General features: G+C 39.2%; 1 protein-coding gene across 2 annotated transcripts in view; it reads right to left on the minus strand.

The window, feature by feature from the left end:
* ATAD2B (ATPase family AAA domain containing 2B) overlaps positions 1-14,997 on the minus strand; it is a 93,389-nt gene that overhangs the window by 54,771 nt on the left and 23,621 nt on the right. For both annotated transcript variants that reach the window (XM_042469199.1, XM_042469192.1), the window contains exons 3-8: positions 11,128-11,174; positions 9,821-9,974; positions 7,512-7,614; positions 3,764-3,872; positions 2,816-2,932; positions 575-650 (exon numbers count right to left, since the gene is read on the minus strand). In XM_042469199.1, coding sequence (XP_042325133.1) covers positions 575-650; positions 2,816-2,932; positions 3,764-3,872; positions 7,512-7,614; positions 9,821-9,974; positions 11,128-11,174 — 606 coding nt within the window. The remainder of the gene's footprint in view (positions 1-574; positions 651-2,815; positions 2,933-3,763; positions 3,873-7,511; positions 7,615-9,820; positions 9,975-11,127; positions 11,175-14,997) is intronic.

The raw sequence follows: 14,997 nt of genomic DNA on the forward strand, positions 1-14,997 counted from the left end.
AAATGATGCCAAAGAACTTACAAAATTCTAGCAGGCATAACTATTTGGGTTTAACCTAAAGGCTAGATGGATGAGAGAGTAGAGGAGGGTCAGTTCTTCCAGGACACATTATACTCTTGCCTTCCACCAGGGGATGGTTCTCTTTTTTATAAGACTTAAAGTACAATATTTACAATGACCCATGGATAAGTCAACCCAGTTTTGGGGGTTAATTTTTTAACTACATGAGTATATACAGTAGATGTAAAGAGGGTCACGAGGGTAAAAAGTTTGAGAACCGTTGCATTCCACCAAATTGTTACATGTGAACCAGAATTATTTTACAACGTGCTGCATACCAATCTAAAAAAAGTAACAAAATAACAATACGTGCAAAGAGTTATGGGATTCAATAAAACTAAATATAAATAACTGGACAAAGCTACCATAAAGTAGAAACTTTCACCAGCCACATTTGCAGCTAACATATCTGTTTTATACATTCATTTATCTTAGTGTTTTCCACCCAAAAACCACCATGAAAATCCAGGAAACCACCAATATAGCTAGGAAATATTCTACCAATACAATTTACCTGATATGGCTTCTTCTTGCAGGAGACCTATGAATGTCAAACAATGCATTTTCCCTTTTCTTCTGGTGAGCTGGCACTGAATAATAAACCAATTTAAAGAAAATTAACTGAACAACGTATTTTTGGACACAGCTAACTTTGTTGTAGATTTGCATCTTCATTTGATATTGTTACATATCTTCAAACAAGTCCCAAATCAGATATTTAAACAAATGGCTCAAATAATTTTCTGTAATACAAGTATCCTTGACTTACACCAGACCACAGTCATATTATTGTAAATAGTGTGTGTGTGTGTGGACCCTTGTTATACGCTGGGGTTTGGTTCAAAGATTCCCTGTGTATAACAAAATCCATGTATGCTCAAGTCCCATTAAATTTAATGGCATAGCAAAATGATGTCCCTTATAAAAAATAGAAAATCAAGGTTTGATATTTGAAAGTTATACTTTTTTTAATATTTTCAAACCATGTATGCTTGAATCCGTGTATAAAAAAAATCTGTGTATAAGAAGGGCTGACCGTGTGTGTGTGTGTGTGTGTGTGTTTAGTTTCAGGGCACCACTGAAATCTGAAGGATAATGAAAGATAAAGAAGTGTTCATATTGCTGGCTTGGAAGATTTCAGAAACTTAAATGATTTCAAAGAGCAATTTAAGGTACCAGCATTCACTTTTAAATGCCTGAACAAGTTATTTGACTCTTTTCCTGCCCATCCTTTCAGATAAGCTATCATACCCCTCTTACCAGATAATACTAAGACGGATAATACAGATAATGGCTTTCTCAATGGTAACACCTACATGTATGTGACTCCCTGCCCAAGAGGTTTTAATTGTAGTAAGCCAATCTTGCAAAAGAGTAGGACAGAAATAGCAACAACAACAACAACGCTACATCGTCTTCCTCTGTGTTCTGCCAAAAAGTAAAAACATTTCCCTTTAAGCAAGCATTTGATTCTCCTTTTGCTCAATTTTGTTTACTGGTTGTTAGCTTTGAGATCTGTGAATTTGCTATTGTATTCGCTACTCTTTTAAGACTTTTAGTATATTTTAATTATCGTTCTTTCTATTTTTTATAAAGCACATTCAGTAAGTTTTCTTGGAGGGGAAAAGCAGTTACTAACTTGTTTAAAACATTCCTACTCTGTAGCCACTTTGAATCTCATTATGGGACAGCGGCAGGCTATAAATACAATAAATAAATAAACTTCAGCAATAAATGACCAAGAGGAAAAGAGGCACATAAGCCCAAAGTCTGCTACAACTCTTTTCATGCTTAGAGGACATGTAAGAAGTTCCATTCAAATAGAGCCAAGGTGATAACTATGAATAACAAAATACTTATTTCAATAATCAAGTCAGAGTGAACCAGAGACCCACTGAAGTGGTAAATTGAGTACAGTAAAAATGTTAGGAGGACAAGTTCCACAAGACTCTCTCTCTATGTGTATTTCAAAGAGGAAAAACACAGTGGGCAAGATAAGAAAATATGAGTCAAATTATTCCCATCCCATCCCTTCCTCAAAAGGAGCTCAAAGTGACATACATCATTTTTTCTCCTCACCATGAAGTTGGGCTGTTGGAGTAGTAGTGATTGATTGCAAATCAATCACTGAGCTTTAGGTGTGAGTAGTCATTTAACTTAGGTCTCAGAAGTTCCCATATGCAGAGAACCCCATGTTCCAGATAATAATAAGAATAAGAATAATATTTATTTGTATCCTGCCTCTCCCTGTATTGAAGCAAGTAAGCTGTAGCAAGGCACAGAGGTACTGCAGTTCTCAAGAAACATTTTTAAATTAGATATTCCTTTTGTGAACACTGCATTTTGCTGTTTTATGAAAGTTCAATGTGAAGAAAAAGCACTGTGGGAGGGATTGTTGTTTTCAGGATTCTGAAAAGCAATTCCTTCAGGGAGAAAAAAAACCTCTTACATTTCTCTCTGAGGTATCTTTCAGAAGTCCTAGTCTACACACATACAGTATGCCCTTGCCTTACGCAGAAAATCCGTTCCAGACCCCTGGCCGCATAAGGCAAGTTCCACGTACGCTTGAGCTCAATGAAAATAATGGGGCTCTTGAATGCAGCAGTGCACATGCCATTTCCTGTATGTCACGCAGCTTTCAGTGTAAACTGAAAGCCGTGTATACCACACCCACGTATGATGCGGGCGCACTGTATGCAGCGATAAGTTTAGTTGTCTGTACAATTTATGGAACTTTTCTCCTTTTCTGCCTTACCTATAGGAGGTGCTTGATATCTTTCAACTGTTTTTCTCTGTCTCAGATTATATGGACGATCATTTTCTTCTCCTTCTGCCTCTTCTACTTCGATATCTCCATCCTCCTCTTGTGACTCTATAAAAAGACACATGAAGATTTGATACAATGCCATCATAGACATTTGTGTAACATCTTTTAAAGGATTCTGCCTAATTTACAAATGAATTTATTAAATAAAATGTATAATTGGCTCATGTCATTTTTGCAATATCCCAGGATGAATTTTCTAATATAATATAAATATAGTTTCAATATAAATTATATTTATTTAAAAGACAGCAAACCCAGAGCTTAGAGGACACTACCCTTTCAAGATACCTCACAAGCCTCAAAGAACATGACAACAATATTATAAATTTAACATTTAAACCACAGAAATAATAGCTGCTAGAGTCTGTACTAGATGTAGTTTCTAAATCATTTTCGAAGGCACAAGTGCATGTCACTGTAGTCTAGCCTAAATGTAATTCAGGCATGTATCAGTGCAGCTAGGCTAACTTTCTCTAGATTTCATCTATCTCCCAAAGGAGAGTTGTGCATCACCTATACATCATTTCAAACCTCCAGTTGACTTCACCCACTTGTTTCATGCAGATTTTAAAAAGAATTTCAAATTTATCTGGACAAGGCAAATAACAATTACTGAATATACCCATGTATAAGTCAAAAAATTGACCCCAAAAACCTGGGTTGACTTATACACGAGTTAAAACAGTAGGAGGAAGGGTGAGTCTTCGTCCTCTGAGCCTCTTACCAGCCGGGCTGCCTCCAGAAGATATGCAGCATATTGTGTTTTGGTTTGTGAAATATAACTAGCCAAGTTTGTGGATATTATTAAGTCTATTAATTTTGCAGTTATTTCCAGGAGCACTACTGAGACAGGTATCTAACTTCTGCCATCATTACCTTCTTCTTCCCCTTCTGTGGAAACTTCATGGTGGTTCTGGATTCCATAACTATTTCTCCTCAATGATTTTCTCCTTCTCTTTACACGTGAGTACATATCCATGTTTTCCTAGAATAAAGGTATGTCAGAGTAATCAGCAGGGAACACAGTAAAATTTTAATCATGATTTCCAAACCACATGGCTACCTGTATAGACCTCAGCTGAGTGAATTGATTTAAATCATATTTATATCACTGATTTAACGTATTATTTATATCAGTGCTACTCAATGTACTGGCCCATGACTAGGTGCACAAACTACTGGCTTCTGGTCCAGGGATAGTTTTCAGAGAAGAAAGAGTTGTAGCTAATGATCATACATATGGGAGCAGTCCAACGCACCACAGGGGCAAATGCCATTCCCCCACATCAGATAGCCTAAGAAACACTGACTTAAATCACCAAGAAAAAATGGCAGTTTAAATCACTGCTTTAAATAAAAAACATTCTCCAGTATTGTCTCATATAATTTTGGGCACAAATGTGATATTGAAATGTGTTAATTTACTATTCAAGAAAGAAAGCTGCATCTCAGAGAATATGATTTGAGTTATTTTTTTAAAGTAATTTCATTTGTATTATTTTAATAAATAATTGTTATGCAAAGGGATCTTGTAGCACCTTTGAGACTGAGAGAAAGAAATTGCATCTGATGCCAAGATGACTGGAGGTAACACTCATTAATTTGTATGATACTAAGTATAGCTTTAATTAGCACTTTTGTAATGAGATTTAGTTTTAACTCTTATTTTTCAATGAATCTCAGGAGTGAAATTTAGTATTCTGTTAGTTTTCAATCAATTGTAAAATCCAATTTAAATATAAAAATTATGAGTTAAATGTTTTTTAAATCATCCATTCTTTTCTATCCTAAATCCCAGTCACTCTAGAAAATGGTAATATGTTTTATTGGGAAAGAGAGAGAAGATTTACTGTATATACTCAACTGTAAGTCAACATCGTGTATAAACCGAGGGCAGGTTTTGGGGCTAAAATTATGAATTTTGATATAACCTGTGGGTAAACTGAGGATATCCCTTCCTTCCCCTCCACAGCCCAGCTGTCCCCTCGGAGAACATTTGGGCTGAGGAAAGGAGGGGAAACAAACATTTCCCTCCCAAGCCTTTTTTCAGCCTGGCTGTCCCTTCAGAGGACACCCAGAGGACAACCGGGCTGAAAAAAGAAGGGGAAGCAAACGTTTGCCTCTCAAGCCTTTCCTCAGCCCAGATGTCACTTTGGAAGACACTCGGAGGACAGCTGGGCTGAGGAAGGAGGAGGAAGCAAACGTTTGCCTCCCAAGCCTTCCTCAGCCCAGCTGTCCCTTCAGGAGACAGCCGGGTTGTAGAAGATGTTTGAGGGGCAATATCACCTTACAGCCCATATAAGTCAACCCAGGTTTTTAAGGTCATTTTTTGGCCTTAAATTTCTCGATTCATAGCTGAGTATATACGGTAGACCATAGGCAAAATAAATATAACTGTTATTGGAAATTTGATTAGAATACTGAATATTCAAACTTTACATCTTGTTTCTGGAAATACAGCAATACACATGGGCACTAACATGCTAATGGCATATAAAAATATTTGATTTTATAACCACAACACTCTCTACTTAAGCCAGCATTCCAAAACAGTGTTTGGGCCCATTCCACACTCACAATGGCAAAAGACCCTGAAAATGTCTGAATCCTGACTTTCCCAAAATGAGGTTGTGATGGCTGGGTCTCCAGTCATCTGGGAACTTCTCCCGAACTACAAAGGGTTAATCTGGGAGGAGGAACATGCTAATGAGAGATGACATCACATGCTAATGAGCTGTGACATCATAGCGATGTAAGGTCTAACTGACCAATCAGAGAGTAGGACCGCAAGATTCAAGAACTTTCTATGGGAAATCTTTAAAAGGACTTGTGCAGCCATGCGGTCCTTTGTCTCTCCCTTGATCCTCTCCTGAGGGGGAAACCAGATGCTGTCTCTTTGAGTCTGGGAGACACAGACTCAAGGGAATGCAGGTCGAGAGGCCAGGGGGCCCTCCCTGCATCCAGGAACTCAAAAGGACTACAAATCCCATCTGCTGTGAGTAGTTAGGAATGTGTTAGCTAGTGTGTTTAGGCCTTTTGTTATTTTCAACAATGGCTTGTCTGGAATGAATTCTGTAACTATGTTCTTTGACCTGCAAGGCAAAGGGGCTTTGCAAGAGTGTTATAAATTCTTTCTATCCTATTCTATCCCTTTTTAAAATAAACTTCTTTCTTAAAAAGCATCTGCTATCTCTATACTCCTATACACGTGCCTAGACTCGGCTATTGAAACTAGATCTCTCTCTCTCTATTCCTCACAAGTCCCAGTGTGTGTGGGGAAGGGGTAGCTGTGAGCTACTATAAATATAATTAATAATTTATAGTTCATTCACTGGGTGGTGGCAGCGCGACTATAGGACCTCCAGGGGTCTCATTTTGCCCAACAGGGAGCAAGAATAGAGATCTAGGAGATCCTAGAGGGGAAAGTGTGACAAGAGGGGACTCCCTGGGAGTAAAGGGCCACGCACAGGGCGCCAAAGGCTCCAGGGAAAGGCCCCCCAGTCACCACATGGTTGGCAGCGGTGGTTTTCGGACTGTTGGAAACATTGCTTGCTGGGGCAAGAGTGTGTTCCGCTCTTGGAGTTTGATTTCAGTGTGATGCTCTGAAGAAGTTCTCTGTTCTCTTTCTCTCTATCTCTCTCCACACTCTCTCTCTTGTGCTCCACTGACGAAGGGTTAAGGAGAGATAGTGCTGGCTCTTTCACTTCTGTTCTTTGCTTTGGGAGGAGGCCTTTTCAAACTGAAAGAGGCTTGAGTTTTGCTTTTCTTTCCTGCTCTCTCCTTGGTGATAGGAGGGGGTAGGGTCGGGTGGCTCCTGTTGCCTGTGTGTGTGTTTGAGCTGTTTGCAAAAAAGGGGGGTGGCTTTGCCCACGGCATCCCTTTAAACCTAACAGGCAGAGATCAAGCTTGCTAAAAAGCTGTGATCTGATCACTTTGCTGAAGGTGAGCTGGAGACAAAGAAATTGCAAAGTCGCCAGTGAAATTGTTGTTGCTCCAGAGTTAGGTTCCACTGAACTAGTGGCTCAGGGATTCCACCACTTACAGCCAAAGCTTCCCATCAGCCTAATGGGGTTGCTGGGAGGGGCAGGACTGTTGCAATTTAGCCAGCTCATAAGGCTTCTTGCCTCATCAGATGGTTTCCATTTAACCACATATATGTCACTGTGTTGCAACAGTGAAGCAAGTATAATGACTTGCAGCAAATTTTTATAGTTCCTATGACCAACTTTCAAATTTGAGTTTCCTTAAGATACCACAGGGACTATATTGGTCCTTGAATACTGACGTTCCACATGAAATTTACAAGAATGCAAGCAAATAAATATAAGTTATGCAATGATCTACATCTACTTTAACAGATTTTATACTGATACTGTTGAAATGTTTTTTTCCTCCATATCTTTTCACCTAACTTGCTGCATTAAGTATTCCTACCTTCTTATGTTTTACAGCTGTCAAGCACTCACACCAAATAAAATATTATTATGTCTGTAAGAATGAACTGGTCTCAATACTTTATTAATGTGTGTTTTAGGTGTGACATATAAACAGCGTACTCAGTGCTTAAATAAATGCAAGGATTTTTTTTTCAAATTTAGAATTAAGATTTAGGGTTAAAACTTACAAATTCTGTATCTGTCCACATGCGCAACCGTTCCACTTCACCTGATCGCCTATTCCGTCTGATGTTAATATTGTCCATTTCCTGAAGAACAGCTTCAGCAGTACTAAAATATATAAATACTATGAAATATTACTTTATATTTAGGTTAATCGGTTCACCAAATTTTACACAAACACAGAATGTTACCTGTCCTAACAACAAAAGGGTTTGTTGTGACCATGAAATGCTTTTAATCCAGGAAAAGATCACATTGATGGACTAGGAGAAATCGTTCTCATGCTACCCACACTGAGAGACACCCCCCACAGAAAGCTCTCTCCAGACTAGATTTTCAGATGGCAAAAGAAGCTGCAGAAAAGTGGAAAATTAGTGAAATTTTTCCCCTTCCCCAATTGGGAGCAAAGTCATCTTTATGTGTCTTGCCACAGGTACACTGATATAGCTGAACATACATGAAAAATGCAGCCTATAAGAGCCCCTCCCTCAGGTCAATTGTCACAGCTCTAGCTTCTTGTATTCTTGTATAAGCTCAAACTAATAACATTTCAAAATAAGGTGATATAAATATATTGATTGATTGATTGATTGATTGATTGCACTAATATACTCTCTTTCTCCTTAAATGAGATCCAAGGCAGTTAAAAGTAATGAAGCAAAAAATCTGAAGAGTTCCAAATCAGAGACAAGCTAAAATCTACAGAATATAGATAGCCTGGAGGCTCCAAGTACTGCTCAGCCCAATTCAATATCATTTGCCAAATCTCACAGAAAGGTCTAAAAGGTGCACAGGGAAGGAGAAAACAAGACATTTGGCTAGCTCAGTACTTCTCAAATAGTGGGGCGGGCCCCCCAGGGGGGGCGCGAGGCTCCGTAAAGGTATGTTATGCAGAGGTGTACTTATAACAATTTTATAAACAAATGATACTATTTACAGTCGCACGGGGGGTGCGAAATGTTTTCTTCTTCCGGGAGGGGGAGGGCATGACAGAAAATAATTGAGAAGCACTGGGCTAGCTGGTAAAGGAAAGCCAGGAACATTTGAAGCTGTTGCCACAGGACTTCAAAAAACAAGGTACTATTAACCCCCCCCCCCCAGTATCTTGCGCCTTCTGAATATCTGAGGCCCATCAGTCTCTAACAATTTGCTCACACCTACTCAGTACCCCCTGGCATTATGTTTACTGGGCAGTATTATATAACCTATATAAAAAGAATAGCAATAACATGGCCCTCCAGACATTGCTACAGTGCAAGTCCCAGCATTCCTCATTGTTGGCTATACTGTACTGGCTAAGATTGCTGAGACCTGCAGTCCAACAACATTTGGAAAGATATACTTTTTTAAAAAAGATTTTAAGCCTGAAGGCAAGGAACTGTCAAAGTAACAATCATAAATCACTCATGTACACTGATGGCACTACATGAATAAATGATTGTGATGATGATTATAATACTCCCACCATAGAATTTATAATCCAGCTACTGAAAAGGAAATGAGAAAGGCACAGTGAAATTTGGCAACTTTAAAAGGAGACTACTTATTCACTTGTCCCATTCCTTCAAGAAGCACACCAACAAAAACCTAACTGATTTTTCATTGTGCAAAGGGATCTTGTAGCACCTTTGAGACTAAATGAAAGAAAGAAGTTGGCAGCATGAGCTTTCATACACTTTAGCCTACTTCCTCATCTGACTTCCAGACTAACACAGCTATGTCTTTGATTTTTCACTGGTTTCATTCACTACATACGATAGAAGTGTTAGGGTAAAATTTTGTAGGCAAAATGAAAAGTAGGTTTCAGATATGATTGGGCCATTGGTTTATAAAGTTAGAAACAGAATGAAAATCAATGGCTTTCATGAGATGCTCACAATGCAACTGATAAATATTATGTGACAGAAACTGGAACATAAGTATGAAATCTAAAAACAATTAGAACCACAGAAACAAACTATGGTTTCAGCGACTGTGCATCAGTCAGAGAGTGTTAAAGGAGCAAGGGTAGCAAGGGAAGCTCAAATTGCTTGAGAAACTAGATCTTATCAAAATGTTTGAGAAGCAAACTAGTTGTGTAATCATTAAACAAAAAATCAACATGCTTATTGGCAATACTGCATTATCACTAAAGACATATATTTGCAAATGATAATTTGACAAAGCTTAATATGGCATCACTGTTTAAAATGTTTGAAATTGAATGAGACACATCTTTGGCTTTGGTTGCTATTACAGTGTAAAATGTAAAAGATATCAATTGTAACGAAGCAATTACATAGGAAAATATTATTATTACCACATTCCAACATACCTGTTTACTAGCTGGTCAAACAGTAAACTTTGATTCAAACTTTCAAATCTGTTTTTCCTGGACCGACAACTTTTTCTGATTTCTCTGCCTCCATTTATGCAAGCATGGTCCCCATCTCCCTTTTTCTCCCCACGAAGGGAGCAGCTTTTGAGAGCTGAAAGATTTAAGTTATAGTTTTAGTCTGCAAGAAAAAACATTTGAGTAAGAATTCTAAGCATCTGGTTTCTGCTGTCTTGCTTTTGTTGTAGGAGCTATACATTAAAGTTTAAGAGGCCACTTGTTCCCTTAGTTCAGATATGAAATATTTCTCTACTTCCCTTTTGATGATTTGTTATTTATTTAGTTCTAACAGATATTTAGCTCTTTTTTTGTTTCTGAAAAAGCAGAAACCACACTAACAACCTGACACAGTCAGTCAAATATTTGTAACAGTCAACAAACCATTAGTCAAAAAATTTAAATACTTATGCATTGGGATTTTTTAAAAAACAATACAGTCCATGGGTGGACAGCAAGCCAGCGTTGAGGCAGCACTGGCAGAGGAGGAAGATGAAGATGAAGAAGAGCAAGCGGTGGCAGCAGCCCCTTGCCACCCACCTGCCAAAGGTGAGAGTCAGAACAAAGGAAGACAGGCAGGAAGGCATTCGCACAAGGGCTGGTGAAGTCCCACTGTTTCCAATGGTGGCGCAGCCACGTGGCCACTCCACTATTGGGGACAATAGGATTTGAGCAACCACAGATTTTGGTATCCCCAGGGGAATCTGGAACGAATCCACCCATGGATACCATGGGCTGACTGTATGGCACTGAGTAAGGATTGTCTGACTACAATCCAGTCTCAATATCATATTTTATCTAAAAAATCACAATGTAAAAGTAACTAAATTCCTCTTTCTATTTCATATTTTTACCAATACCTTTCATATTTACTAAATTTTCTTCAAACTAAGAACTATTTTAGCAGTGTTAACAACTGGTAAAACAACTGTGAACGTTGTGACAAGGGTAGCAAAGATGCAGGACTTTTGCTGGCAAAACAGAGTAATCCAGCAGTAATAAGAGGAGGGGTAATTTTCCTTTTCCAAGGTTCTCTCTCCACACACATGGTAAAAGGCTGGTCTGAAAGGCTGCAAAAGCCTCTGGAACCAGTTTTCCAGCAGCTGCAAGAATGGCAATAGGATATCTTTGAGCTGCCAGAAATGCTGCAGATGCCAGAAGATTAAGGATGCAAGGGAATTATAATAATTTTAAAACACATCTATGGGTGGAGAGCCAAAGGCAAAACAAAAGTAATGTGAAATACTTACATAAATTACGCCCATTTGGTAAGGTAGCACCAGATTGAGAATTTAACCTAAGAAATAAAATTTGCAAAACATATCATTTTCATATGATGCTTTTACACCAACCTCTAAATGTTACAAGCTAAACAGATATAATTTCCTATCAAACTATTAATCAGAAAAATAGTTTATTATAAATCTGTCTCTTTCACTACTACACAGACAAGCACAGTCTGTTATTTCAGTGTTTACAGACGGGGAAATGTGACAAAGTTAATTGTTTGCCCAAGTCTATCCATTAAAAGCAATATTGCAACGAGCATTGAATATAGGGCTCTCAAGCATGCTCTCAAGCATGAGTCTGATTCTTTACCCAGTGAACATTTGCTCTATATCTGTGTAAAGCAGAGGCAGTAATCAGAAAGCCCTCCATATATTGCAGGATTGCAAGTGCCAGCAGCCCACAACAGTACAGCTGAAGGTAAGGAATGCTAGGAAGGACTGCAGCTATCTGGAGGGCCACATGATTCCCAACACTGGTGTAAAGGTATTCATACTACCCCTCCTTAGTCGCAGACTTGAAATGTGCAAGCAGCAAATGGAGGGGGACAAAATGGAGCACACCCCCGCAGCATATCCCTGCAGGTGCCCGCAGCAGCATGCCACCATTCAAGCCAATGGGCTTGAATATTGACGAGTTTCCATTTTTGCGAGGGAGGTCTGGAACAGATCCCCCGTGAAAACTGAGGGGCGACTGTACTATGATCTTTAAAATGTCTTTTTTAAATGTCCAAAAGGTATAGATTAATTAATCCCACTAAAAAACAAGAACAAGTTGTGCTGGTGCTAGAGATAAACACCACAATTATATGGAGACCCTTGCCCTTCCTGGCTTATTAAATAGGACAGAGGGAGACTGGCTTAATGTATGAAAGGAGTATACTCGTCCCTCCACATTTGTGGCTTTGACTTTTGTGGATTGGATTATTCATGGATTTTATTCATGTTCTTTCTAGGAATATCTAAGTCCTCCACAACAACTCTATGGTCAACTTTAACCAAAAGTCACACTGAAAGGTCTAGAGATTCCTAGATAGAACACTCCGCTTGGCATTTGAAGCTCCTCCAGTGCAATTCTATGGCCAATATCCGGAAGATGTTGAATACAGAGTTGCACTGGAGGACCTCAAGATTCCTAGAGAGGTGTTCTCTCAGGTAAAAATGTAGTGTTTTTGTTATTTGAGGTTTTTCCACATTCACAGCGGTCCTGTTCCCCTAACCCCAGCACATGTGGAGGGTCAAGTTTACTCAGTACCTCCTTACAACAAGGCAGAGTTCCAACTTGCCTAAAGGAAACAGTTGTTGTGAGGACTTTGTTGAAAAAGCCACCCCTGAATCCTTCTATAATGGACAATTATCAGCCAGTTTGTCCAACTTAACATTTTGGGCAAGGTGTCTGAACGTGTGGTGCCCTCCAGGCTCTGGTGGTTTTAGGATGAAACACATTATCTAGACCCATTTCAATGTGGTTTCAGGCCCGGTTATGGGACGGAGCCTTCGTGACTGACCTATGCAGGGAACTGGACAAGGTCTGTGTGATCCCCTTGTTCTGCTAAACCTCTCAGTGGCTTTCAGTACCAGCAACCATGGTATTCTTCTAGACTGCTTCACAGGGATGGGAATTAGTTGGAAACACTGTTTTCCAGTGGCTATGTTCCTTCCTGGAGAGGTGAATCCTGAAAATGGTGCTGGAGGACTCCTGTTTGACCTCATGGTCCTTGCCCTGTGAGGTCTCCCAAGGTTCTGCTTTGTCTCCCATGCTATTTAACATGTACACAAAACCACTGGAAGAGGTTGACCAGTGATTTGGGGTTCAGTGTCATCAATATAAGGAAGAAATCCAGCTGTACTACTCCTTTCTACCACAATCCAAGGAGGCTGTCTTGGTTCTAAACCAGTACTTGTCACCAGTAGTAGACTGGATGAGAGTGAACCAATTGAAACATAATAATGACAAGACAGATGTGCTCCTGGTCAATCAACAGATGGAGTTAGGAATAGGAATTCATCCTGTGTTATACTCCCCTTGAAGATGAAGGTTTGCAGTTTGGGGGTACTCCAGCACTCAGCTTTGAACTAGAAGCCGAGTTTTCTGTGGTGACCAGCAGTCCTTATGCATGTTTAGTACTTGTACTCCAACTGCACTTGTTCTTTTGACATGTCAGATCTGGCCATGGTGGTAAATGTCTTAGTTACATCATGTTTAGTTTACTGTAACATGTTCCACTTGGCGCGGTCTTTGAAGAGTATTTGGAAACTGCAACTGGTCAAAAGAACTGCAACCAGACTGTTAACTGACACAAGTCACAGAGACCATACTACTCCTCTGCTAAAACAGCTCCACTCGGTGCCAGTTTGTTTTCAGGAATAATAGAAAGTGCTATTTATGACCTATACATCCCTATATGGCTTAGATCTAAGCTATTTGGCAGAACACATCCCACTGTATGAGCCTGGCCAAACCTTGAGATCATCAGGAGATGATAATCTCGCACCGCTGTCGCAAGCACAATCGGTGGGGACACAGTGGCTGTCCCTCAACTCTGGGACTCCCTTCCCAAGGTGGCCAGAATGGACCCTCCTTGCTGTCTTTCTGTCATCAGGCAAAAACCTTTTTATTCCAACAGGCTTTTAAAACATGATATTTTAAAATAACAGACTTGGGGTGCCAATGTTGTTTTAAACTGAACTGAAAAGCTTTTAATATGTTTTTATCTCTTAAATTACATTTCATTCTTTTAACAGGAGGTTTCAATTGTTTTAAAACTGTAAATAGTTTAGTTCTATTTTAATGTTTGCTTCTTGTATGTTTTTACTTGTATTGTCCTTTTAAATTGTAAGCCACTTTGAGTCTCACAATATAGAAGAAAAGTGGGATACCTATTATTATTATTACTATGATTAGAGGTAAATGACAGCTTTTTTAGAATTTTAAATATCAGCAAAGAGAATTTTAACAAGTACAGTATACATTTTCTTATGACTGTAGAAAAAAAGTATGCACCTGTAGAACTACTGAGTAAAGAAAAGGTGTTCTGTGTATGGTGGAAGCTTAAAAGCCATGTTTATACACTGTGAAACATCTAGAATCATTTATAAAATCCTGAAGAGGAATTAACAAATCGACTGAATTGTAATTTTAAAACACACATTACATCTCTTCACAGTTTGTTTATATTCCATGTACCAATGAATTATAACAAAGATATTCTAATAGCTGTTGCAAAAACTAAAATTATAGCAGGAGTCTAATACTGGAGCAGCACACTATAGGTTCAAGTATTCTGGAACCTGATTCAATATAACAAAAAAAATTAAAATAATTTTTTAAAAACTAGATAAATCAAAGAAGAAAAGCACACAACTAAGACGCACCCATCTGAAACCTTAGATAACAGCTATCAGTCAACACAAGGTGCAAAACACCAGATGTACTAGAATGTAGTCAAATAGTCTGAATGTGTACCAGGATATTTTTCTACATTGTTTAGATGCAATAGACACAAACCACTCTATTTTCCTTGCTCACATCCTCCCAAGAAAAATCCCATGCAACATGGGGCAATAACATTAACTTGTCTTAGAGGAGGGATGAAAACTGTGCAGCCTTACAGCAGAGGCATCACTAGGGGGTTAAGATCCACACTGGGTGACACCAGAGAAGCAGGGTGACACCCAGTCGAGCCCTTCTTCCCCCGTGCCGTCCAGTCCTTCTCCTCCTGAGGAGAAGGACAGGATGGCTGACAGAGGCCAAGTGCCCACCCCTGTGCCATCCGGTCCTTCTCCTCCTGAGGAGAAGGACAGGATGGCTGACAGAGGCCAAGTGCCCACCCC

The sequence above is a fragment of the Sceloporus undulatus genome, chromosome 1, assembly GCF_019175285.1.
Source record: "Sceloporus undulatus isolate JIND9_A2432 ecotype Alabama chromosome 1, SceUnd_v1.1, whole genome shotgun sequence".
Classification (NCBI taxonomy): domain Eukaryota; kingdom Metazoa; phylum Chordata; class Lepidosauria; order Squamata; family Phrynosomatidae; genus Sceloporus; species Sceloporus undulatus.